The sequence below is a fragment of the Pseudonaja textilis genome, chromosome 3, assembly GCF_049901715.1.
Source record: "Pseudonaja textilis isolate UNSWEBS1 chromosome 3, rPseTex1.2, whole genome shotgun sequence".
Classification (NCBI taxonomy): Eukaryota; Metazoa; Chordata; class Lepidosauria; order Squamata; family Elapidae; genus Pseudonaja; species Pseudonaja textilis.
The window spans coordinates 136,196,770-136,220,243 of NC_141992.1; the positions used below are offsets into that span (position 1 = coordinate 136,196,770).

At 39.7% G+C, this 23,474-nt stretch overlaps 2 protein-coding genes across 2 annotated transcripts in view; both read right to left on the bottom strand.

Annotated features, from left to right (window-relative positions):
- Positions 1-1,327, bottom strand: part of GFOD1 (Gfo/Idh/MocA-like oxidoreductase domain containing 1) — a 47,004-nt gene extending 45,677 nt beyond the window's left edge. The window contains exon 1 of the mRNA XM_026699592.2: positions 390-1,327. Within this exon, the coding sequence (XP_026555377.1) occupies positions 390-642 (253 nt within the window). The 5' untranslated portion in view covers positions 643-1,327. The remainder of the gene's footprint in view (positions 1-389) is intronic.
- An 11,626-nt stretch (positions 1,328-12,953) lies between these two features.
- On the bottom strand, positions 12,954-22,239 carry LOC113435621 (transmembrane protein 14C-like). The gene is made up of 5 exons (XM_026699591.2): positions 21,225-22,239; positions 19,836-19,912; positions 16,200-16,301; positions 15,276-15,363; positions 12,954-13,888 (listed from the first exon to the last, which is right to left on the bottom strand). Exons 2-5 carry the CDS (start codon positions 19,909-19,911, stop codon positions 13,831-13,833), a joined length of 324 nt encoding a protein of 107 aa, XP_026555376.1. The 5' UTR covers position 19,912; positions 21,225-22,239; the 3' UTR covers positions 12,954-13,830.
- Between the last annotated feature and the right edge of the window lie 1,235 nt (positions 22,240-23,474).

Below are 23,474 nucleotides of genomic sequence, written 5' to 3' on the forward strand. Positions count from 1 at the left end.
CTTGACACTTCAATCCTTGCAAAAGTTACACCCCTGTAGGCAAGAAAGGACTTTTGAAGCGCGGGTTAAGCGATCTGGGATTTGATACGGAGCAGTATTCAGATTTAGGGCTTGTTATCAAGAGGCCCTGTCACCTAAGCAGTAACACAAACGGAGCCTAAGGATGCGCAGAGCCTTTCCCCCCCACCCCCCTTTTTTTCTTTCCAATAGCCAGGCAGGCTAAACACCTAATAAAAGGGCACTCTAGAGGGCATCTAGGGCAGCCAGGGATTTGGCTTCCAAGCAGGCCTTCTCTGTTTCAAGGCGCTGCTGCTTCTTCCACGGCCTCCCCACCATCAGCACCTCAGAAGCCCAGCCATCTGCCCGCCAAGCTCTCCACGGAGACTCACCCAGAGTTTTCACCGCGATCTGTCTGGTGAGGGGAGGCGGCAGGTTGATGCAGACCAAATCCACATCCTGATGCAGCAGGACCTCGTCTATGCGGCTGGTGTAGAAGGGGACGCTCATCTCCTTGGCCAGCTCTTCCGCCTCTTCCTGAGTGCGGCCCCAGAGCGCCTTGACCGCGAAGCCCTCGTCCTTTAGAAGCGGGATGATGACCCGGGCGGTCAGGCTGGTGCCGAACACGCCCACCCCGGGCAGCATGGTGGCTGCTGCCGCTGCTGCTGCTGCTGTTTCTGCCTGCTTCCCTCCACCCTCACCTTTTTTCCCCCTCTCTTCCGCCTCCCTTCTCGCTGCGATCAGGATGCCCGACGCGCCTTCCTTTCCTCCGCGTCGGCCCTTTCGCGCGGAGCCGCAAGATCACCAGCAATGCGGGGTTGCTACGCGAAGGGCGCCCGGTCCCACCTGGGAACTGCTGCTGCTGCTGCTGCTGCTGCTGCTGCTGCTGCCGCGGCCGCAGGGAGCCAGCGGCACCCGATCCCTGCAGCAGTGGCTGGCTCTGCTCCCGGCCGCGGGCCCCTGCCGCGTCCAGCGCCTCTTCATCAGCAAGCGGCTAACCTGCCCGGCTCGCTGCCGCTGCTCCCCTTCCATGGCCGGATCATCCCAAGCGCGCACGGTCCTGAGCTCCCCGCGCTGCGCACACACTCATTCAAGGAATCCGGCGGTTTTGAAACAACCCAGATCAACCCGATCGCTCGGTTTCGAAAGGCTTGCCAGAAGATCTTCTTGCAGATATGCCCTACGGCATCCCGGCCGTCTCCCCAAGCAAGGGCACCGAAGGGCAGCCAACAAGTGGCGCGGGAGCTCGGAGCAGCCGAAGAGCCCCAGCAGCCGCCCCGCTTCTAATCTCCATCTGCCATGTTCCCCACAATACACGCCAAAGCGTTGTGAGGATAGGAGGAGTTTTGGCTGTCACCTCGACTGGATATTTTTCCTGCAACGCCCTCTTGAGCTCTCAACCTGTCATTGGCCCCCAGACCGGCTGGAGGGTGGCTCTGGCTTACCCGGAGCTGAGCTGGCTCTGGCGAAGGAGATCGATCGTTAAGGAGTAAACAAGCACCGCGAGGCCTGGCCTTGGCTGTCTCCCGCCGCAGCGTCTGACCCCCCCCCCGAGGCCTGACCAGTCGAAGGGACGGGAGAAGGGCAGAGGGCTCCCGCTGAAGAGCACAGGCCAGGAGCCTGCCCCCCCTCCCCTCCAAGGCAGCTTCCTGACCTTGCCCCTTTCGGGAATCGGAGCTATTACAGCACATGGTTCATCCCTTTACTCCAGGGGTCTCCAGCTTGGCAACTTTAAGACTTGTGGACTCCCAACTCCCAGAATTCCCCAGCCGTTGACTGGGGAATTCTGGGAATTGAAGTCCGCAAGGTTTTTCTCTGCTTATACTCTGTGCTGGGAAAATCCTAGGTTGCAAATAATTCCATTGTAGTCTGCCCCTACTTCGGGGCTATGCCGTAATTGTTTTTTTTCTTCCCTACAACCATTAATTTTTAAAAAAAACATTTCTGTAGTAGACAATGTCAAAAAGTCAGGTTGAAAGGAGTCAGAAATGAGTCTTGAGTGTAGTGACTGAAAAGTTGGGATCTACAGGCCTTTTCCAAAACGGATCTCTGACCTGAAATCAAGTATTTCTCATGCACACCTTTCCTTGGCTCTCTTAATGCACGTTTTCAATTACAAGAAGGTATTGAGTGGCCTTTATAAAATGTTATAAAGTTGTAGTAGCTTAAGGCATCAGCTTGGGGACTATGAGTTCTTAGTCCCACTTTAAGCCCAAAGCCAATGGTCTTAGGCCAGTCACTGTCTCTCTGCCCTAGGAAACAAGCAGTGGTGAACCACTTCTGAAATCTTGCCAAGAAAACTGCAGGAACTTCTTCAGACATTTACTGAGAATCAACTTTTTTACTTGGAAGTACACACACACACCATGAGAATCTACAAATTTTTGCCAACTCCATATTCTTTGTGTGAAAAAATAATTTAGTTATTTTCCCAATGTTAGAATCGTTTTTTTAAATGAATGCATAGAGGAATAATACTTTAGCATTAGTGACCTGTGAGTATTTGGTTGACAGACTCAAATCAATGTGTATAATTCAATACAGTACAGCAGGGTTGTTTTTTTTAATTTGATCCAACCAAAACATGTAAGGCTTCTTCTGATCTCTCTTTATCAACTATCTCAACCCTTTTTTTGCTTCTTGGTCTATCTCTACTTCCTTTCCTCCCCACCCCCCTGCCCCCATGTTTCCAATTTTGCAGCTTTTTGCATATACATATTGTACTGAAAGAACATTTTCACTAGCAATAAATATTTCTCTTACTCTGTTACTAACCTCTTTCTTCCCAGAAGTTAAGATATATTTGAACATTTTGCAGTACCTGGCTAAATGGGAAAGGGAGATGTATTAAGAAATAATTTGTAAGTTGCCCAGAGTCACCTAGTAGGGCAGATGGGCGGCATAGAAATTAAATAAATAAATAAACAAATAAACGTACATGCATACATACATACACTGCTCAAAAAAATAAAGGGAACACAAAAATAAGACATCCTCGATCTGAATGAATGAAATATTCTTATTAAAAACATAGTTGAATGTGCTGACAACAAAATCACACAAAAATTATCGATGGAAATCAAATTTAGCAACCCATGGAGGTCTGGATTTGGAGTTACACTCAAAATTAAAGTGGAAAAAAACACTACAGGCTGATCCAACTTTGATGTAATGTCCCTAAAACAAGTCAGAATGAGGCTCAGTAGTGTGTGTGGCTTCCACATGCCTGTATGACCTCCCTACAATGCCTGGGCATGCTCCTGATGAGGTGGCAGATGGTCTCCTGAGGGATCTCCTCCCACACCTGGACTAAAGCATCCCCCAACTCCTGGATAGTCTGTGGTGCAACATGGCATTGGTGGATGGAGCGAGACATGATGTCCCAGATGTGCTCAATTGGATTCAGGTCTGGTGAACGGGCGGGCCAGTCCATAGCATCAATGCCTTCATCTTGCAGGAACTGCTGACACACTCCAGCCACATGAAGTCTAGCATTGTGTTGCATTAGGAGGAACCCAGGGCCAACCGCACCAGCATATGGTCTCACAAGGGGTCTTGAGGGTCTCATCTCAGTACCTAATGGCAGTCAGGCTACCTCTGGCAAGCACATGGAGGGCTGTGCGGCCCCCTAAAGAAATGCCACCCCACACCATTACTGACCCACTGCCAAACCGGTCATGCTGGAGAATGTTGCAGGCAGCAGAACGTTCTCCACGGCATCTCCAGACCCTGTCACGTCTGTCACATGTGCTCAGTGTGAACCTGCTTTCATCTGTGAAGAGCACAGGGCGCCAGTGGCGAATTTGCCAATCTTGGTGTTCTCTGGCAAATGCCAAACATCCTGCACGGTGTTGGGCTGTAAGCACAACCCCCATCTGTGGACATCGGGCCCTCATACCACCCTCATGGAGTCTGTTTCTGACCATTTGAGCAGCCACATACACATTTGTGGCCCACTGGAGGTCATTTTGCAGGGCTCTGGCAGTGCTCCTCCTGTCCCTCCTTGCACAAAGGCGGAGGTAGCAGTCCTGATGCTGTGTTGTTCCCTCCTACGGCCTCCTCCATGTCTCCTGATGTACTGGCCTGTCTCCTGGTAGCGCCTCCATGCTCTGGACACTACGCTGACAGACACAGCAAACCTTCTTGCCACAGATTGCATTGATGTGCCATCCTGGATGAGCTGCACTACCTGAGCCACTTGTGTGGGTTGTAGACTCCGTCTCATGCTACCACTAGAGTGAAAGCACCGCCAGCATTCAAAAGTGACCAAACCATCAGCCAGAAAGCATAGGAACTGAGAATTGGTCTATGGTCACCACCTGCAGAACCACTCCTTTATTGGGGATGTCTTGTTAACTGCCTATGCTTTCCACCTGTTGTCTATTCCATTTGCACAACAGCATGTGAAATTGATTGTCAGTCAGTGTTGCTACCTAAGTGGACAGTTTGATTTCATAGAAGTGTGATTGACTTGGAGTTACATTGTGTTGTTTAAGTGTTCCCTTTATTTTTTTGAGCAGTGTGCATACCAAGAGAGGGAGGAAGATGGGGAAGGAGAGAAAGTTTCACATGTCTCAAATATAGAAACTGATTTTATTTTCAGGCTTCATGAGAAACAGACATGTGGGCAGCATGTGAAAATACCTCCCTTCCTCTACTTCTCACCTACCAGTAGTAGTTTAAAAGCTCTTATGTTCATAGCAATGATAAAATCTCCAACAATTGGCCACATAAAACACAATTTATTTTTTCGGTCACAGCAGCAAAAATGGTGCACGACAATGCTTTGTCTCATTTTGTTTTCACTACCAAAAGGCATGCCCACTTGAAAAACTGCTTTCTTTAACAAGATGTAAAAATAAAAATGAATTGAGTGGCAGAGAAAGTGAGAAGAGGATGACAGAAAGAGGCAAAAAGAGGTTAGCAGAGGGGGAAACCATCCTGTTTTATTATAGGCCTATTTAGGACTATCTTTGGCAGTATTGAACTCTGCATACATCCCAGATAATTTTTCCTGGGGAACATAACTCTTAATATAAAAACTTGAAAGAACTTCCATTTTTTAACCTCAAAAAGATATTGCATACTTATTTAATGAATAATAGCAGTGTCTGTTTCCAATGCTCTGAACATAAAAACCATCACAATTGACCAATTCACCTCAGTATCTTTCTTTATATTATTAATAGTTTTAGTATATATCATTAATAAATAAATATGTATTATGTTGTTATTGCTTGATATTAAATTCCAAAAAAAAAAAATGGAGATAATTCGTGAAGTAACCAATTGTAAATGTGCAACAAAACTAATCTAGCCATATTTTTAGGACCGTGCCCAATATTATATTGTCTTTTTATTTATTTTCCTTATTTCTGAACTAGAAAAAAACAAAGGAAAACCATAAGGATGGTTTGGCAACTGATATAATATGACTTCTTCTCACATGCAAGCTGGAAGTTTGATAAGCAAGCATGGATTTTAAACGCTTTGTTTCAGAAAGAATTGAAATTAAGAAATCAAAGATGCAACACCATTAATCTAGCCTGTTGAAGGTAAAGAGATTACAAATAGGTTAATATTATACCTAGAGATTGTCTTAAAGGATTGACCTCTGATTGAATTAATTAATTATGTTGTACATTGGGCAAATTAAAGGAAATTCAAAGGGAATTTTCTAAAGGGAAGTCAGTTTCATGTGCAGTTTATAAAAATATTATGGACAGTAATTAGATATTTTCTATTTAGTAGATAAAAAAAATCTGCTATATGTGCATTGCATTTTTTTTTCACACTTTCCACCTAAGTATGATATGTTTGTGATTCATCTGGCACCTTTCTCGACAACATTTGCCTACTATAATAAAGTCATTGCATTTTATTTCTGCTTTTTTTCTGCAGCTAGAGTTAAAGTAGTAGTTGGCAAGAACATCCATTAAGCAAGAAAGAACTAGAACTGTGAAATTAGAGCTTGCTTGTCAAACCCGTGGAAAATGTTTGGAATTCACTGATGTCCCAAATTACCTGTCTAAACAGGTCATCATCTGTTAGTACAAAGGAATGGTGCATTTTGTGTAAACCAGTTTTCAAAGGCGTAACTTGGGTTTTCAACAGCAGGTTCGGGTTTATGCAAGTGCGGTTTTACATGACACTAACGGTGATTCAGAGATAAAGAAACTGGTGATTCAGACTTGTCTGGTTCTCCCACACACATCTTCCTATTGAGTCACCCCAGCTCTACTGTTTTCTACATCTACAAAGGAATTAGAGGTTGAGATCTGGCAGTTTGCAGTTTTAGACAAATGGGAAATAATTCCTTTTGGAAACCTCATTATTCATTTCACAACTGCTGTAACTCAATTCTGTGACAGACACCCCACGATGACCTTGCTTTTTCTTATAAAGGGCACGTTTCTAAAAGCTATGAAATAAATGATTCCTCCACTAAAAAGGAACCATATTATAAGTGTTCTCCATACCTGCAGAGTCCTGAAAAAAGAAACTTATGCCAGCTCATTATTAGGCTTGTGATATCTAAAGGTATATATTTAGCAAATGTGAGCTTATCATAAATTCTAATTTCCTCATTAGTGACTTTATTTTTCCCCTTCAAATAACTGTGATTGGAAAATAGTAAAAGGATTGATTTATAAGTCAGGTGGGACAAGTCAGGACAACCCATGTAGATTTGCTCTTTGCCCTTCCCCTTTCTTGCTGTCTCCATGCACATATGATTTGGCTTCTTAGGGTAACTATTCTTTTTTTCATTACATATTTAGTTCTCATTTCACAGAATAAATTCAAAGAAAAAAATGAAATTTCAAATATAGTGAATGTCAACAGTGGAGCAATCAATGTTATTTTAAAAAAGAATTTAAAGAACATCTTTATAGAAATACAATTGCTATATCTTATCCCAAAACATTACAGAAAATACACTGAAGATCTGTATTTTTTTCACACCTGTTATGAGACTAAGAAAAAGAATCTTCCAAAGATTCTTATGCATGACCTGAAATATAAGTCGAGATTTAAAATATAGGAAAACAGATTATGATTGAATATAAAAATAAAACTTTTCAACAGTTTAAGGAGTTCAGTAGAGGAACCAGTTACCCCTGGAAATGGTGGCTTTTCTCTTGTTGTGTTGTGTTCAAAATGAGACTTGTAGATTGCATTCTAAATGAGTTTTGACAGCTACCTCTTGACAATGACATTTGCATCCCTGAACTGCCTCAATGTCCAAAAGGATTCTTTCCAACTCTTAAGAACGTTGGAAGAAATATCCTTCTGGGTTCAGTTCCCAGTGGACAAAAAGACACTGGAAACATAGAGGCTGTTTCGAAAGATGGTTTAATGGTGGACAGGATGGGTTCCTGAGCAGAAATGGAAAGAAAGGCTGAGAGTCCCTGGGTTTTATGCCCTCTGTTAGGTTTGAATTTGAGCTTGTGTTCTGATTGGTTGTCAGATTCCCATGGGGCCATGCAGGGGTAACGCTATAGGTTGTCTTTGGAATCCCAGGCTTGGTTGACTCTTGCTGAAGGAGACAGAACTTTGTTATGTAGAATAGACTGCCTTAGGCCTTAGTGGCCCATTAACAAAATGGGGGGCGGGGGGGCGGGAGGGGGCTGAGTTTCTGCCTCTCTGAGTTTTTACTTCTCTTTTAGGGGAAATATTCTGCCTTTTTTTTAGTATATCCTAAAATATTTCATTTTCCTAGGAGAGGGGTGGGTTTTAACTTCCAACAAGACGATACAACTTCCTAAAATCTCCTGGGGCAAAGGAATCAGAAGCTCCTGCTAGTGCATAAATCCAATAATAATATGTTTTACTACTTATCTCACAGCAGGTGGCAGCATTTCAATTAGATTTTAAAGCCAAACAGTGTCAGGCCTTATTAGTCTTTGGGTGGGACTAATTCTTCCAGCAATTCTTAAGGCAATTTGTGTGTTGGGGGTGGGGGGTGGGTGGGTGTGCATATGTTAGTATGTAGGTACATACATGCATGCATACATACATACGCTTATTGAAGAAAACAGTGACAATCATTTCCATATTATTGGAATGGAACCGACTGAATATCTCCATGAAATAACTAGGAATAAACTTTGACTTGAATATTTTTTTAAAAAAATATCCTATATTTAACCAGTGCCTTTAATAGGCCAACCCAAGTGTTACAAAATAGCATGCAAATCTTTTAATTGGGCAAGATAATTTTCAGAAACAGAAGAGAAAGGAAAATCTGGATTTGTCCTTAGGATTTAAGATGCAAACTGATCTCAGGAGTAGATCATATTCATTGAAGAAGTTGTCTTATACTAGAATGAAAACAAAGTAACTTTCACTGAAATCATAAACCCCCCCAAAAAGGAGGAAAACTTGAAACTAGAGTAAGTCACGTTTGAAAGCAAGGAGAAATAGTTTTTCTCTTCTACCTTGCTGTGTCACATGTCTATGTGGTTCAAACACTAGAATGGAAGCAACCTCCATTGTTCTATTGCTGTAAATTTTTTGATACCTATAAAACAAAAATAGTTCTGAATGTAGAATATTCTTCCAATATTCAATGCAAGATAGATGTGGCTTTACTAGGCTGGCTTATAATGCTTGAATGCATCGCTATAATAGAACGGCATGGCGTTAGTTTGGCTTCTAATGGCTGTGTTTGTATACAGACACAGAACATTCTTTCTCTCACCTTTATCAGTCTTTGCGCTAAATATTAATAAACTGGAATATAGAAAGCATTGATCAAGCTATAATGGGCCAGGATGAAGGGACCAATGAAACTGGCACATTCCACAGCTCTGATCAGGGAGAACACCTGTAAGAAAGGGGCAGGGCTTTGATTGTGTCATCATGGTCATCACCTCTTAACTTTTTGATCCTTCCTGCAATCCCCCAATTCTGATACTGTGTACCATCAAGATAACTTTTTCTTATAAGATTCCTTATAAGATTTTGAAGAAATATTTTCGTCATTTTTTCCTGGCTGCATACCTAGGAAGAGTATAAGCCTACTCCACTTGTACTTATCTCTTCTCTACACACAGACAAACGCACATCAAGATTTCTTGCTTCTGTTAAAATTACTTTGTAATCCAAGTTCTCTGTCCTTTTTTAAATGAAATTAATCCAGAAATTCAGGCTTAGAATGTTGACAGATCAGTATGTTCTATATACTATGATTTCTTGGAGAGAAGACATGCAATGTTTTGCTAAAAAAATTAAGCGGCTGAAGATATTTTTGCAAGCAGTTTATTTTAGCTGTCTGCAGTTCATAAGATGTCAAGGCATTGCTCAGCAGTTGCTCTTACAGATGGTAAGAACAGCAAAGGTGTCATGTTGAGAAGAGCAAATTAAGCACTGGATTTACTTTTCCCTGAGTTACCCTGTCAATCTAACCATAGAGATCTTAACACGAAGATCTGGTTGTCACAAGTGGGTGTACAATTTAGAGGCATTAAATGATGAAAGCAGCATTGCACGGTTGCAATGCCAGCTATGCTGCTTTTTGCAAGTTCATAGTGACATTGTACACACAGTTGAAAGGAATAGAACATGTCTCATGACAACACAAAAACTTTCATCATTTTGAATGAACCTTGAATCTTGTGGATACTGTAAGATGTAGTAAAGTATTATGAAAAACCAAAATGGATTAACTAACCTAGTCAAGCAGTCAAGCAGTTAAACCCATCATGCTGTTTTTTCTCCAAAAGCATACAGTACATAAAACTCCCTTCTCCAATTCTTCTCCTGTAAGATAACTTGGTTGAATGAGAGTGTTTGGTCTAAAGATGGTTCAGCTTCCATGTGGCTAAGCTATTTATTTATTTAAGAAAATTTATACAGATAACCCTTGTTTTACAATGATTTAATGATCGTTCAAAGTTACAATGGCCCTGAAAAAAGTGACTTCCAACACTTCCAACCAACGCAGCATCCCTATGGTTGCATGATCAAAATTTGGATGATTGGCAACTGGCATGTATCCCAGGATCATGTGAATACCTGAACATCTGCAATCTTCTTAGCCAGATTCTGGCAAGCAAAGTCAATGTGGAAAGCTAAACTTGCTTAATGCTGATTCACTTAACAACTGCAATGATTTGCTTAATGAGCATGGCAAAAAGGTCATAAAATTGAGCATGACTCCCTTAATAACAGAAATTCTGGTTCCAGTTGTGGTCATGAACTGTGTGGCTGCCCAACTCACTCTCAGTGACTCCGTGTGGGGGCTTAAAAAGATAAAAATCCAATATAAAAATAATTAAAAAGCAAAGGTCGACCTAGAATTATGTTAAACCATCTTGGTTTCCTGTTCCTAATTCAACACTTTATCATCTATATCACTCTGACTCTCAACCTCTGGATTTCTCCTCCCCTCTATTCTAGTTCATAAACACATAATTTCAACCCCACATTTTTAAATTCTTATTCGTTTAACTTCTCCTTTGTCATACCTGATCCATAAGTCATCCCAGCAGCATGCAGACAATTAGTTTCAGGTGCATATTCTTATTAGTTATTAGATGCATATACTTTTGGTAGTCTCCATGCAGATTTGATTTAAGAGGACCCACTGGAATATTTTGGAGGTTGCTGTTTGCATTCCACAAGTTTTAATCTGCTTAACGTTTTTAGTTCTTACAGGTTTCTAGGATGATTTCATGACATTATTCAAGACTGTATGAAACCAGCTGGCATCTTAAAGAGGATCTATCTCATCTGATCCAGGGATTCTGACCAGAGGACTAATTCCCAATTTGCATTGTTTGTTCAGTCTAACTATCAGTGAAAAGGGGAAACAAATATTTATTTATTTATTTGTCAAACATGTACAAGATAAGTATAAGTATGAACATAAACAAGGAGGGAAGTAAATACAGATAAATGGGGACAGTGAGACAGTCAAATAGCGAGATATGAAATTGCTTACAATGTAACAGTGTAGCTGAAGTCAATTATTTAATTAACATCAAACCATGCTAATAAAAGTGACTTGTGTTAATGTCTGTATGCATTATCTGGAACCCTTGAGGTAAGCAAACCTGTGCTCAATCCTGCTTCCTGTAACTAAAATGTAGCCAGAGTCATAGTGGAGAGGCAATTAGGAGTGGTGACTCTTCTGAGAATTAACCACTTTGTGTGGTAGCCTTTCAATCAAAAATCTTGTCCTCTAAATATTCAACACAGCAATAATAATACCTTTAAAAAGTATTCTTACTTTGATAGGTTCATTGTTCCTACACAACTTGTTTATGAAGCAGTGCTGTGGACACCCTGCAACTTAAAGTTAGCATTTTTGTTTCTTTAGGATAATGCTTGAATGCTTTCAATTCATCTTGTTGCGAAATGCAGCCATGGCTTTTGAGGGGAATCGCACTATAATCCACTCATGCCTCAAATTGAAAGTCTAGTTCAGAATACAATACATTCCATGTCTTCACTTAGTCAAGGATAAAGTTAAGAAGTTGTAACCACCTCTGTATTAGCATTTCCAAAGTGACTGCTTTTAGATGCATTAGTCATGTAAAGGGAAAGTTATGAGACCTTAATCTGAAATATCTGGAGGGCAGATAACATGCTCTGGCTCACTGTAATATAGTCTGAGTTTCTTCAAACCACAAAATGGGTGACAAATGAATATAATAACAACAATAACCTGGCCATCGAAAGTATGCGATTATGGATGAAACATGTAAGAGTGATACCCATTGTAATCGGAGCACTTGGTACCATGTTCAAGAATTTTGCAAAATACATCAAGAAGTAGTAGCTTCCTGCTGTAGCTCCCGCAGAGCTGCAAGACTACACTACTAGGAACAACATACATTTTAAGAATATACTTGATTGACACCTAGGATGGCAGCAACTCGTATCAACCATCAGTACCAGTCAATAATTATCAACCGTCAGTGCCATTCAACAATATTTGTGGTACATTTTTAAATGTTCAGTTGACAGAGTTTCATGTTTAATGAATAAAAGTTTATAAATAATACAGGTAGTCCTCAATTTATGACAATTTAACCCAAAGTTTATGTTGCTGAGTAAGATAGTTGTTAAATGAGTTTTCTCATTTTATGACCTTTCTTGATAGAGTTGTTAAATGAATCACTCAGTAGTGAGATTAATTTTTTTTTATTACCGGTTCTGTGGATGTAGCTTGGTGGGCATGGCTTGGTGGGCATGGCAGGGGAAGGATACTGCAAAATCTCCAGTCCCTCCCTGCTGCTGGGGGAAGGCTACTGCAAAATCCCACTCCCTCCCAACCCCAGTAACCTGCTTTCCAGCTCCGTTCTCCTGTGCAGGGCAACCAAAGAAGACCCAGCCAATCAGCTGGGACTCAAGAGGCAGAGAATAGATGGGGGCCTGGTCTGTCAGAGGTGGTATTTGCTGGTTCTCCGAACTACTCAAAATTTCCGCTATCTGTTCTCCAGAACTGGACAGAACCTCCTGAATACCACTTCTGGAATCACTGCAGTTTTTAAGTTAGTAATACAGTTGCTAAATGAATTTGGGTTCTCCATTGAATTTGCTTGTCAGGTCATAAAACGTGATAACATGACCCTAGGATACTGCAATGGTGATAGATATGAGTCAGTTGCCAAGCTTCAGAATTTTGATCATGACCATGGGGAATGGCTGCAATGGTCACAAGAGTGAAAAACAGTCATGTCATTTTTTTAAAGTACTGCTGTAATTTCTAATGGTCACTAAACGAACTGCTGTAAACCAAGGACTACCTGAGCCTATTCTGAGCTGACACAAATTCTCTTTTCTTGGGTTGCAGGATTTCTGAAGCATTCTGTGGAAGAAGATCAATCTGAAATTGTTTTGATCTTACAGAGTGCAAAGTATTTGTACATGTTACAGCAAACTCCTACAATTTCTAGACCACGTTGGAAACTTTCTTGAAAGAAATCATGGTAGAAGCTTTAGTGTAATTTAGGAAGATTTTAATATCATGAACAACTCATAGATAAGAACAAATTCAGTGGTTTTAACAAGGCACAGATTCATGATTAAAGATTGCATTTCAACCGCTTCTTGTAAACGGTTGATAAACAACTGCTTAAGAAAAAAGACAAGAGTACAATGTTTCATAGAGACTCACTTCACAAAACACAATTTATTTTAGGAGCATTTTAGACAGGGGGAAGATGATCTCTCTTTCTTCAGGGATAAACCAAGAGCTCAAAATTCAATCTATTGTTCCTTCATCCTGATATATCCCTGCATATGGATCTTGAAACTCCTTCATTCGCAGCAATTGACCATCTTGGTTGAGAATGATGAAATGGTGTATTTCCTATAAATCAGATCAACACCAGGTCACAGTAAACTGGATTAAGGCAACTGCAGAGACCTAAGCATCTGGAGCACCGCAGGCAAGGGCAAGGGAAACAGTGGAAATGTTTATGCAAGTGATTTTGCTCCCTTAGTTGGGTGAGATAATGTGACGCCAGCAAATAGTGCCCGCACCCTGCTCACACAACTCTTTATAAAAGACACAGGAGTAGAAATCAATATTGGCTGACCCTATTTTCTCTCTCTCTTAGCTCAGCCAACCTAGTTCTTTGTCTTTTTCTAGCTACTTCTCTTGTTACCACTTTGAGGAATACGACAAAGTTGCCTTACTAATCAATAGTTCCTACTGGAATGAAGAAAGAAATGCTTGTGTAAAAAAAGAGTGTCTATATTCACAAACACATTTGCTTTTAATTTGGTTACTTAAGAATTAGGATGTGTGCTTTGCTGAGTTTAGCATGGCATATTTGAGCTGATGTGTGATCTTTCTTCTTAGCCACAGAGAGCGCCCTGTTATCCGTTATGTGGTTTGTCATACATCTTCAGCCCAAGTCTTCCAACCATCACCAAACTTGAAAGAAAAAATACACAGTTTATGAGAAATAAAAGAAAAGGGAATATTTTCTACATTAATGCCCTATCTCAAACATGGGTTTAATTAGAGACAAAGAGGGGAAAGCAAATACATTGGCGGGAGAAAACCTTGTCTAGTGGTTAAGGTAAGGTACCAGGCTATAAACTGGGAGACTGGGAGTTCTAGCCCTGCTTTAATCATAAAAGGAAGCTGGATGACCTTGGACAAGTCACCCTCTCTCTCAGCCCAACCCACCTCACAGGGTTGCTGTTGCAAGGAACATAGGAGGATGAAGGCATGGTGGGTATGTTTACCACTGTGAATTATTAGTAAAAATTAAGTAAATAAATAAAATCATGGAAATTCCACATTGCAACCAGACATCAGGTAGGAACACATAATGACGGTACTGCAAGAAGACATAGTTTTGGTGTCACTGTAGCTTGCTGCAGATGCAAACAAGAAATGTTCTTGATAGAGATACTGACATGCATTCATTGTGGTCACTTTCCTCTAGAGCAGTGTTTCTCAATGTTGGTAACTTTAAGATGTGTGGACTTCAACTCCCAGAATTCCCCAGCCAGCATATTGCCAAGGTTGTCAAAATTGAGAAACAGTGCTTAGAGCAGGGGTGTCAAACTGGCGGCCTGTGGGCCGGATGTGTCATGCTCAAGCCACACCCACCCCAGCTCCGGAAATGGGGAGAGCATTGTGAAATGTCACGTGACGGCAACCGGATACACAAGTTTGACATCCGTGGCTTAAAGTAAGGCAGTTGGTTGGAAAAAGGGAGGCAGACTATAACTTGGGGCTGTATAACTTTCGAGGCTAAATTTGTCCCCAAGAGATTTTCCATTACTACTAAATTGTCATTTTTAATGTGACAGAGGGGAACAAATTATTAAATACATGGGAATCACACGAATGGTATTAACAGTGCTAATTGAAAGCTAATTGAAAGCTAACTTAAGCCTTAACTTAGTTTCTGTTTCACTTCCTTCTCCTATTTCTGATCACATGCTGACATATCCATTTCATGGCCAAACATGAAAATAATGTTCATACTTGTGATCAGAGTAGGTGGAAGAAAGAGGAAAAGAAACATTTTGGATATACAAGTACTATAGTTCAGTCCCAGTTTCCAAAATTATGGGACCGCTCAATGTCATTTTGGTCCTATTTGATCAACATGCTATTTAATCTAAAACTTTTAAAATTTAATAGTTACTCATTGTCAATTTCTGAAAAACACAGTTGTAGCATGGTGCTATTTGTTGACCCTTAGACATAAATCTCAGTACTTTTAATAAAACTCCCTCAAAAGTTAATGCAAGATCATACCCTTAATGCAACAGTGAGAACAGAAAAGTGTGCAGCTTAGTACCTTGCCCCAGCAATCAATCCTGCAGGCATGAATTTCCCTGAGTTGTAGAATCTCATTCCCATAATGCCAGCTAAGGTTCCAGAAGCAACTAATAAAAAAAAATTACAGATTAAAAAAAAGAATACGTGTGATGCATTATTATCTCATGTGTGTTTCTTGTACCTGAAAATGATGTTCACTTAGTATCTTATCTTTAAAACTTCTCAGAGTCAAAAGATGCACTCCCTACATTGCAACATTCTCAACTGAACTCTTTATAAGAAGAATACTTGCACTTTCACCTCAGACATATCCCAACAGTCCTCTTTTTTAATCTGGTTTTTTAAATTATGTTTTATTTCAAAGATGTATTTTTCCCACTTTTTGTATTTTTTGGCTTACAATGGTAAATTGAGCAAACCTCCCAGAGGTGTTTTTTCAAAAAGCAACTGGATTTTGTTTTTTCTTGAAATTGTTTCACTTCTCATCCAAGCAGCTTCTTTTTTAAGCAAACCAAACCATCCCAATAAATCTGAATAATACACTCCAATTTCTTTCTATTTAACTTCTATTTCTTGGGGGAATGAGATCACTCATAGGGATTAGTGGTTAACATAATGGGTTTGAATTTTGAATTAAATCTATTAGCGCCTTTACATACTTTTGGCAAGGTGATTTTTCATCCATCAAATGGTTTCCAAAATAGTATCTTGTACCATTTTTTTATATCTGCCCTAATTTACTGCAAATTAGTGCCCTTATTTTAAAAAATGCATACGATTTTTGCAATTTCCTGTGGAAGGAATCCTATTGGAGGATTTTGCTGCTATTGAGCAAAATCAGCTGTACTCTTATGAACACATGGTATTAAACACACTGAAATCGAAGGCTTGCAATAATTATATTTATGTGTCTTACATATCTATTTGTTCAAGGTAGACTTACTCAGAGAAAGCCAAATGTTCTTTGGGTCTTGAGACAGTTGGTATGCTCCAAGTCCAGCTATCCCACCGAAAAGAAGACCAGCAGCTAAAGATGGGACGCTACCTTGAATAAACAAAATGAACTGTGTTAAGAATAGAATAGAATAACAGAGTTGGAAGGGACCTTGGAGGTCTTCTAGTCCAACCCTCTGCTTAGGCAGGAAACTCTATACCATTTCAGACAAATGGTTATTGTTAAGTCTGGTAGATCGGTCCTGGGTAGATCGGGTCGCATTGAGAGCAAGACTCAAAGTGCACATTCAGCTCTTTATTGAATATACAGAACAATTCAAGACCTGCGAGCCGCTTGGCTTTATTCAGCTGGCCAGCGGCTCAGCGGCCAATGGCAGCGCTTTGAATCTCCCACGATCGGCTCGGCCAATCGCGGTAGACTCTTAGCGCACCAATCACAGGAGTTTAATTAGCCAATCAAGTTGCGGTCCGTGTGGACCAATCAGAACGCAGGGTTTCAAGGATGTTAATATAGAACACCTATCCAATCTCTTCTTTAAAACTTCCAGTGTTAGAGCATTTAAAATTTATGGAAGCAACTTGTTCCACAGACTAATTGTTCTAACCATCAGAAAATGTCTCCTTAGTTCTAAGTTGCTTCTCTCCTTGATTAGTTTCCAGCCATTGCATCTTGTCCTGCCTTCAGGAGCTTTGGAGAATAGCTTTACTCTCTCTTCTTTGTGGCAGCCTCTGACATATTGGAGCATTGCTATCATGTCACCCCAGTCCTTCTTGTCATTAAACTAGGCATTCCAGCAACTGTTCTTTATATGTTTTAGCCTCCAGTCCCCTAATCATCTTTGTTGCTCTTCTCTGCACTCTTTCCAGAGTCTCAACATCATTTTTACATCGTGGTGACCAAAACTGGATGCCGTATTCCAAGTGTGGCCTTACCAAGGCATTACAAAGTGGTATTAAGGAGAAATAGATATTGGACAGGCAGTAGTATTTGGTTGTTGTTATAACCTTTGGTTGGGATTTTTTTTTAGGCTTCATTGTGGTGTTAGTTTCCTTGTAAAATCTATTAAACAGGAAGGATTAAGTACCACCAATCAGGAGGCATCATTTACCCCATATTTTAAAAGATATTGGAAACCAAAGAATTATAAATGGAGGGAGAAAAGGAAAGGAGGATCGCATGGAGAAAAATAAAATGGAGTAGAAGGAAGAATGGCTGATATATAGTTGAAGAAAGAGAAATAAAGCCCCTTCCTGAATGTTGGTAATAAAACTAATGAAACTAATGACAAATATAAAGAGTACGGTCTTATATTTTTGTGTGTGCACCTTCGAAGTGTCTTGACCCCTGGCAGCTGCCTGGACTAGTTGCTGTAATTTTCTTGGCAAGATTTTTGGAAGTGGTTTGTCACTGGCTGCTTCCCAGGGATGAGAGAGAATGACTGGCCCAGGTTCACCCAACTGGCTTTGTGCCTACCATGGAACTAGAACTCCCAATTTCTAGCCTGGTGCCTTAATCACTACGTCAAGCTGGCTCTCACAAACTTATCTAGAATATTAATTGCTTGCCTAAACAAAGCAAATGGGAATCAGTTTAAAGTGTATTTTTGCTTTCCTCTAATGCAGCATTCTCTTCATAAAACTTCACATTGACCTTGATGTCATTACAATAAATCTTTGGAGAGCATTACTTTCGAAGAGGATTATCCTGTGTTATTCTATGAAAATGGCTGAGGAGACTATTTTTAGTTCTGTTAGGAGTTTATATATGGAGAGTTGACCTTAAAAAATATTAATGTTTTTGAATTGTCATTGAACAGTCCTATTAAATCAAATTTGCAGGGGCTTTCAATATTGATTGCTAATGTTTCCTGTTCTATTTATAGGTTAAATCTATTTGGAACCGAAGCATCATGAGCTCTACTAAAAGACCTTATGATTTCCTTTTATGGAGCCATTTCTCTTTCATCTTTACAAGATTATTATGAAGTTGCAAAAAGACTGATATCATACAGGTAGTCTCGACTTACAACCATAATTGAGCCTGGAATTATGGTTGTAAGTTGTAGCAGTCAGTAAGTGGCTCACCAATTTATTATCTTTTTGCAATGGTCATTAAGCAAACAGTATAATTGTTAAGTGAATGTTATGGTTGTTAAGTGAACACTATAGTCGTTAAGCAAATCCATTTTATTCAATGGCTGTTTTTTGGTAGAAACTGGAAGTAAATGCCAGAAACCAGCACAAAACATGCAAAATCATGCTCATATGATCATGGGACAATACAAAAGGTCATAAATGTGAAACAAAACACAAAAATACAATAACATGACCACAGGTTGTATGTCTGTGTGGGGCTGTCAGAACTCCAGAACGAAGTCCCTTTTGGGAGGCTCCATTTTAACTTTGATATTTTAACTACCAAGCAACTGGTAGTAAATGAGGATTGCTGGTAATTATGAATACACTTCAAAAGGCTCTAGAAATACATGTCAGTATTAGGACTCAAAAGTCTCGTTAAAGTTGTCCAAGCAGTAGTATTAAATGCATGGCTGATATCATTGCTTTTATTTCTAGCCATAGGATCTCTAACTCACAATGGAGTTCAGATGAATGACAAGAACAACAAAACAGAATTTGACAATTCATACTTATCCTCAAAGGCTAGGATGAGCAATTAGCAGTCTGCCAGTGAGATGGTAGACTGTATATAATATGAAAAAGTCTTACCAGACCGCAAATTTACACTAGCAGGTTTTGGATGCAGATGGAATTTATACAGATAAATTAAGAAAAGAAGATAGGCTAAGGGAATTTTTGTTGTAATACTCTGATTTTCACAGTGATATTCACAGTCCCCTATTATTTATTACTTATATCGTGATTAATAATCATTTATTAAAGATGCTCTTGTGCTAGTGACAGGAAAACATATAGTTTTCTTCCAAGAATACATAAATCAAAGTTGTTATCTTCATAGAATCTTCTATTAGGTCAGTGTAAAGACCTGGCAAAAACATTCCCTTCAAAAGCACTCCAGGAAAGGGAGAAACTTCAATTAAAAAGCATATTTTTCCTCTTTCAAAATTAAAATTGAAATATATTAGCTTCACTGATTTTCAAGAAACCATCAGTCATACTTCATAGGTCAGTTTTGAAATTGAAAGTGTGCCATTAATTGATGAAAAAATATCTATTTTTTAGCTTCAAGAATCATAGACAGGGTATGGATCTTTCAAACACTAATTAAAGCAATAAATTGTAGCGCATGTCCTCAGCCCTATTTATCCAGAGAACTTTTGGGTTGCTTTTAACTCTTCAGTAGATCAAAATGCAAATAAAACAATAAATGAATAAAGACAAAAACAATGTCATTTGTACCATACAAATTGGGCGTTACAATAAGATATCAGTATGTAGCAGCAGAGGCTGGTTTGTGAGATTATCACTCCAAACCAGTACCTCAAATAGGAGGAATCTATTCCCTGCAACAGTTTAACAACATCTTATCATAAGAACAACGGCAGCTTTATTATCAGAATGGAGGCTGAAAAATGTATGTTGGGGAACATACTTCTTACTTGACAACTTTCCATTTTAAGAACACTATGAACAAGGAGACTCTTACCTGCTTTTGCATAGCCAATTATTCCACCAGAAGCTACTAAAGCTGCATAGCCGAAGCCAATCCAGTCCAATCCCATCCTGGAACATAACACAACTTTTAAGCTGGATCATATTGATGGTGATCAGAGACTAAATCCTTCTGAACTAATGCTCAAGTTAGACATGCTTTAATTAATGGAAATCTTGAGAGCTAAATTACATCATCTCTCATCCTCTTACCTCTTACAATTATTGCCTGAAAATTTACCTTTGCAGTAAGATTACTTAAATTACTGCTCTGCCTTTTAATTGTCTATAGCATATAGAAAACCTTTTAAAAATTGCCTTTTTTAAAAGAAATGCTTCCATGCTTTAAGATGGATATTTAAAAGACATCCTGTATGTTTTTGCTTGTCACTTCCCTACTTGAGAGTAAAGTCTTTGGACAATCTTAGATTCACTAACTATTCTGGGGAAAAAAAGTCAGCTTGGATTAGCATTTTGCCATATTGTACATGGTGTCTGTGGAGAGAAATAAACTTTGCATGAAGAAAAAGTAGGATAAATCAAGTAACTTATGTAGGGTTGTTTGTGATATGATTTACCTATATGCTTGATTAAATACAAAACATTGGAATTATATTCTTTTAGACAATTATTTTTCCTAACCTTTGGGCTGAGTAAGATACAAAACAGGTACAATAGAAGAGGAACTGAATAAGAAACAGATGAAAAGAAAACAAGATTCTCAGCCTGAATTGCTTGATTAGGTTACCTTGAATTCATTTCTGTACCTCAGGGAGGGAGGATGAATACAAATAGGGGGAAAAAACATATTCATTCCAGACTTCATCAATGTACAAAACATGCAACTATTGTGCTTCTCATACAATCTCTATGGTAAGTAATCAGCTATCCTGTTCTATGTATAGGTAATCTGAGAAAAGGGGCTACATAACTCAAGAAAATATAACCAGGGATCATGTTATTTTATTTATTTATACTCTGCCTTATTATAAGGAAGGAAAGAAAGAGAGGAAGGAAGGAAAAGAAAGGAAGGAAGGAAGGAAGGAGACAGACACAGAGAGAGAGAGAGAGAGAGAAAGAAAGGACCCAGCAAGTCCTGTTGCCTCTTGAAAAAGCACCCTTGGGACAACCATGACCTGGATGACTGAAAATCTCCAGACATTTGTTTTTAATAATAGCTGATTTATAGCTGCAGGTATGCATTGCCTCAAAATTTCCTCATCTATAAAAATATACTTACTCGGGGATACAGTGCAATAATATATGCAACCTGAAAGCTTTACCCTTGTCCTTTGCCGTACTATATAATATGCCTCAAATGCAAATGCATGAGTGAGTCATGAATGCCAAACCTCAGGAATCTCCATTAAACGTGGCTACTTACTCTCTGGTGCAGGAACAATTGCAGGGGAGCTGCACAGCAAGAAAAATAAAACTGCTGTCAAGCGATCGTTCTAATCTTGAGCTAACCCGGGTGTTCAACAACTGCAGGAGAGCAACACACGTGACACGGGCCGATCAGTACAACGCCCGGAGTTGCGGGCTGGGTTTTGTTTTTGTTTTTGTTTTTCCTTTTTGCAAAAGCTATGGCGAAACGGCGTATTGCCCAGAGTTTTCAGCACATCTCTTACAAGACTAGCCTCCGGCAGGAAGCAAATCAATTACAATAAGTTAAGATGCTTTAGAGCAAGGCCCTGCAACCATGCCAACTTTAAGACTTGTGGACTTCAACTCCCAGGATTCCTTCTCCAGTCATACTAGCTTAGGAATTCTGGGAGTTGAAGTCCACAAGTCTTAACCTTGCCAAGTTTGAAGACTCTCGCTTAAGAGTTTCTCGGCAGTGTTGCCATTGCCTTATTCCGAGGTGTTGCGTCCCCAAAGTACAGCCTGCAAACTCCAGGCAGATGTTCGGTGTCAGGACGTCTGAACGAAATGAAATACAACCATCTGTCAGAAGTGAAGTCATCAGAACAAAGCCCCAAGGATGACTTTTTCAGGAGGCAACTGGACTGGATTGACTTTCTTGTTCTTTTTTTTCTTTCTTTGAAGAGGTTTCACTTCTCATCCAAGAAGCTTCTTCAGCTCTGACTGGATGGTGGGGAATGGAAGGATTTATTATATTCCTTGCCTACAGCTGGTCATTTGCATCCAAAAAAATAAAAAATAAGGTAGTCCAGTTGCCTCCTGAAAAAGCATCTTTGGGACAACTATGACCTGGATGACTGAGAATCTCCAAAGACTATCAGAACAAAGCCTTTAGCTTTTTTGTGGGGGGGGGAAGAGGTCCATCCTGAGCAGTACTGTACTTTCACATTATGAAAACGTCTCTGCGATTTAAAATGGATGCTAAATGTTGGAATATGAGATTGCCATTTAGCAGTTCTAAAATCCCTGGCGTCAGGTTTCCAAGTGATGAAATCCATTTAAAAAGAAATGAGCAAAGTCCATCTTCCAAAACAAACACCACCATTTATAGTTCCAGAAATTGAAAAAGATTTCCTGGATGATGAAGCATGACACAGTTTCAAGTACAGGTAGTCCTCAACTTGCAACCACAAGGGAGCCCAAAATTTATGGTAGCTAAGTGAGAAATTCATTAAGTGAGCTCTGTCCCATTTTACGACTTTCCTTGCCACATTTGTTAAGTGAATCACTGCAGTGGGCTAAGTTAGTAACACGGTTGTTAAGCAAGTCTGGCTTCCCCATTGACTTTGCTTGTCAGAAGGTCGCAAAAGGGGAATCACATGACCCAGACACTGCAATCGTCATAAATGTGAGTCAGTTGCCACGCATCTGAATGTAAATCGTGACCATGGGGATGCTGCAATGGTCATAAGTGTGAAAAATGGTCATAAATCACTTTTTTCAGTGCCATTGTAACATCGAATAGTCACTAAATGAACTGTTGTAAGTTGAGGACTACCTGTACATTTATGACGGGAGTCATATTGGAACCCTATCTACAGTTGGTGATGACGCTATCTGGTCAATCATGTCTGTTTCTGGGCGAATATTCACAAGTGTCAGAAAGATATGAATAGATGTAATTCATCTAGTTATAATTATTATTATTCACCCTAATGGGATTTACTTACCAGAGTACACATTTATATATGTTTATAACAATACAGCCCTCAGTTATATTTCCTTCAGTTCATAAAGAGTCCACCTACTGTACATATTCTTTTCAACTCTTCTATTCCATAGATTTTATTTCACCAATATTTCTGTCCCAGTGTTTTGCTTTTCTCGTTTTCGTATTTTACTTCAGCATTCCACAATATTCTTTGATAAAAAAAATTTCAATAGATTCCATTTTACAGTTCCTCCTTTCAGATTTTTTTCAAATCTGAATTTTAAATAATTCTATCGGAATGTATTTAACCATACCACTTCCCCAAAATTCAGTCCCGGTATTGATTAGAAGCCACAGATCCAAGTGGAAATCCAAATTCTACCACTAATCTTTGTACATATGGACAAGTGGAACATATATTTTCAAGTAAAGATAACATTGTTAACTGGGAGCAAATAACCATAGACTTGGATAAGTTAAAATTTCTTCTGCAATTCCTAGTTAATTGTATTAAAAAATTATTTACCCTGTTCACTTTTTATTTACAAGAGAATCAAA

Excerpts from the sequence above, each read along its gene's own strand:
- LOC113435621 (XM_026699591.2), bottom strand. The coding sequence starts at position 19,911 with ATGGGATTGGACTGGATTGGCTTCGGCTATGCAGCTTTAGTAGCTTCT. Across the intron at positions 15,364-16,199 it reads GAACATTTGGCTTTCTCTGA|TTGCTTCTGGAACCTTAGCT; the intron begins GTAAGTCTACCT and ends TTTTTTTATTAG. Across the intron at positions 13,889-15,275 it reads GGATTGATTGCTGGGGCAAG|TTTGGTGATGGTTGGAAGAC; the intron begins GTACTAAGCTGC and ends TTTTCTTTCAAG.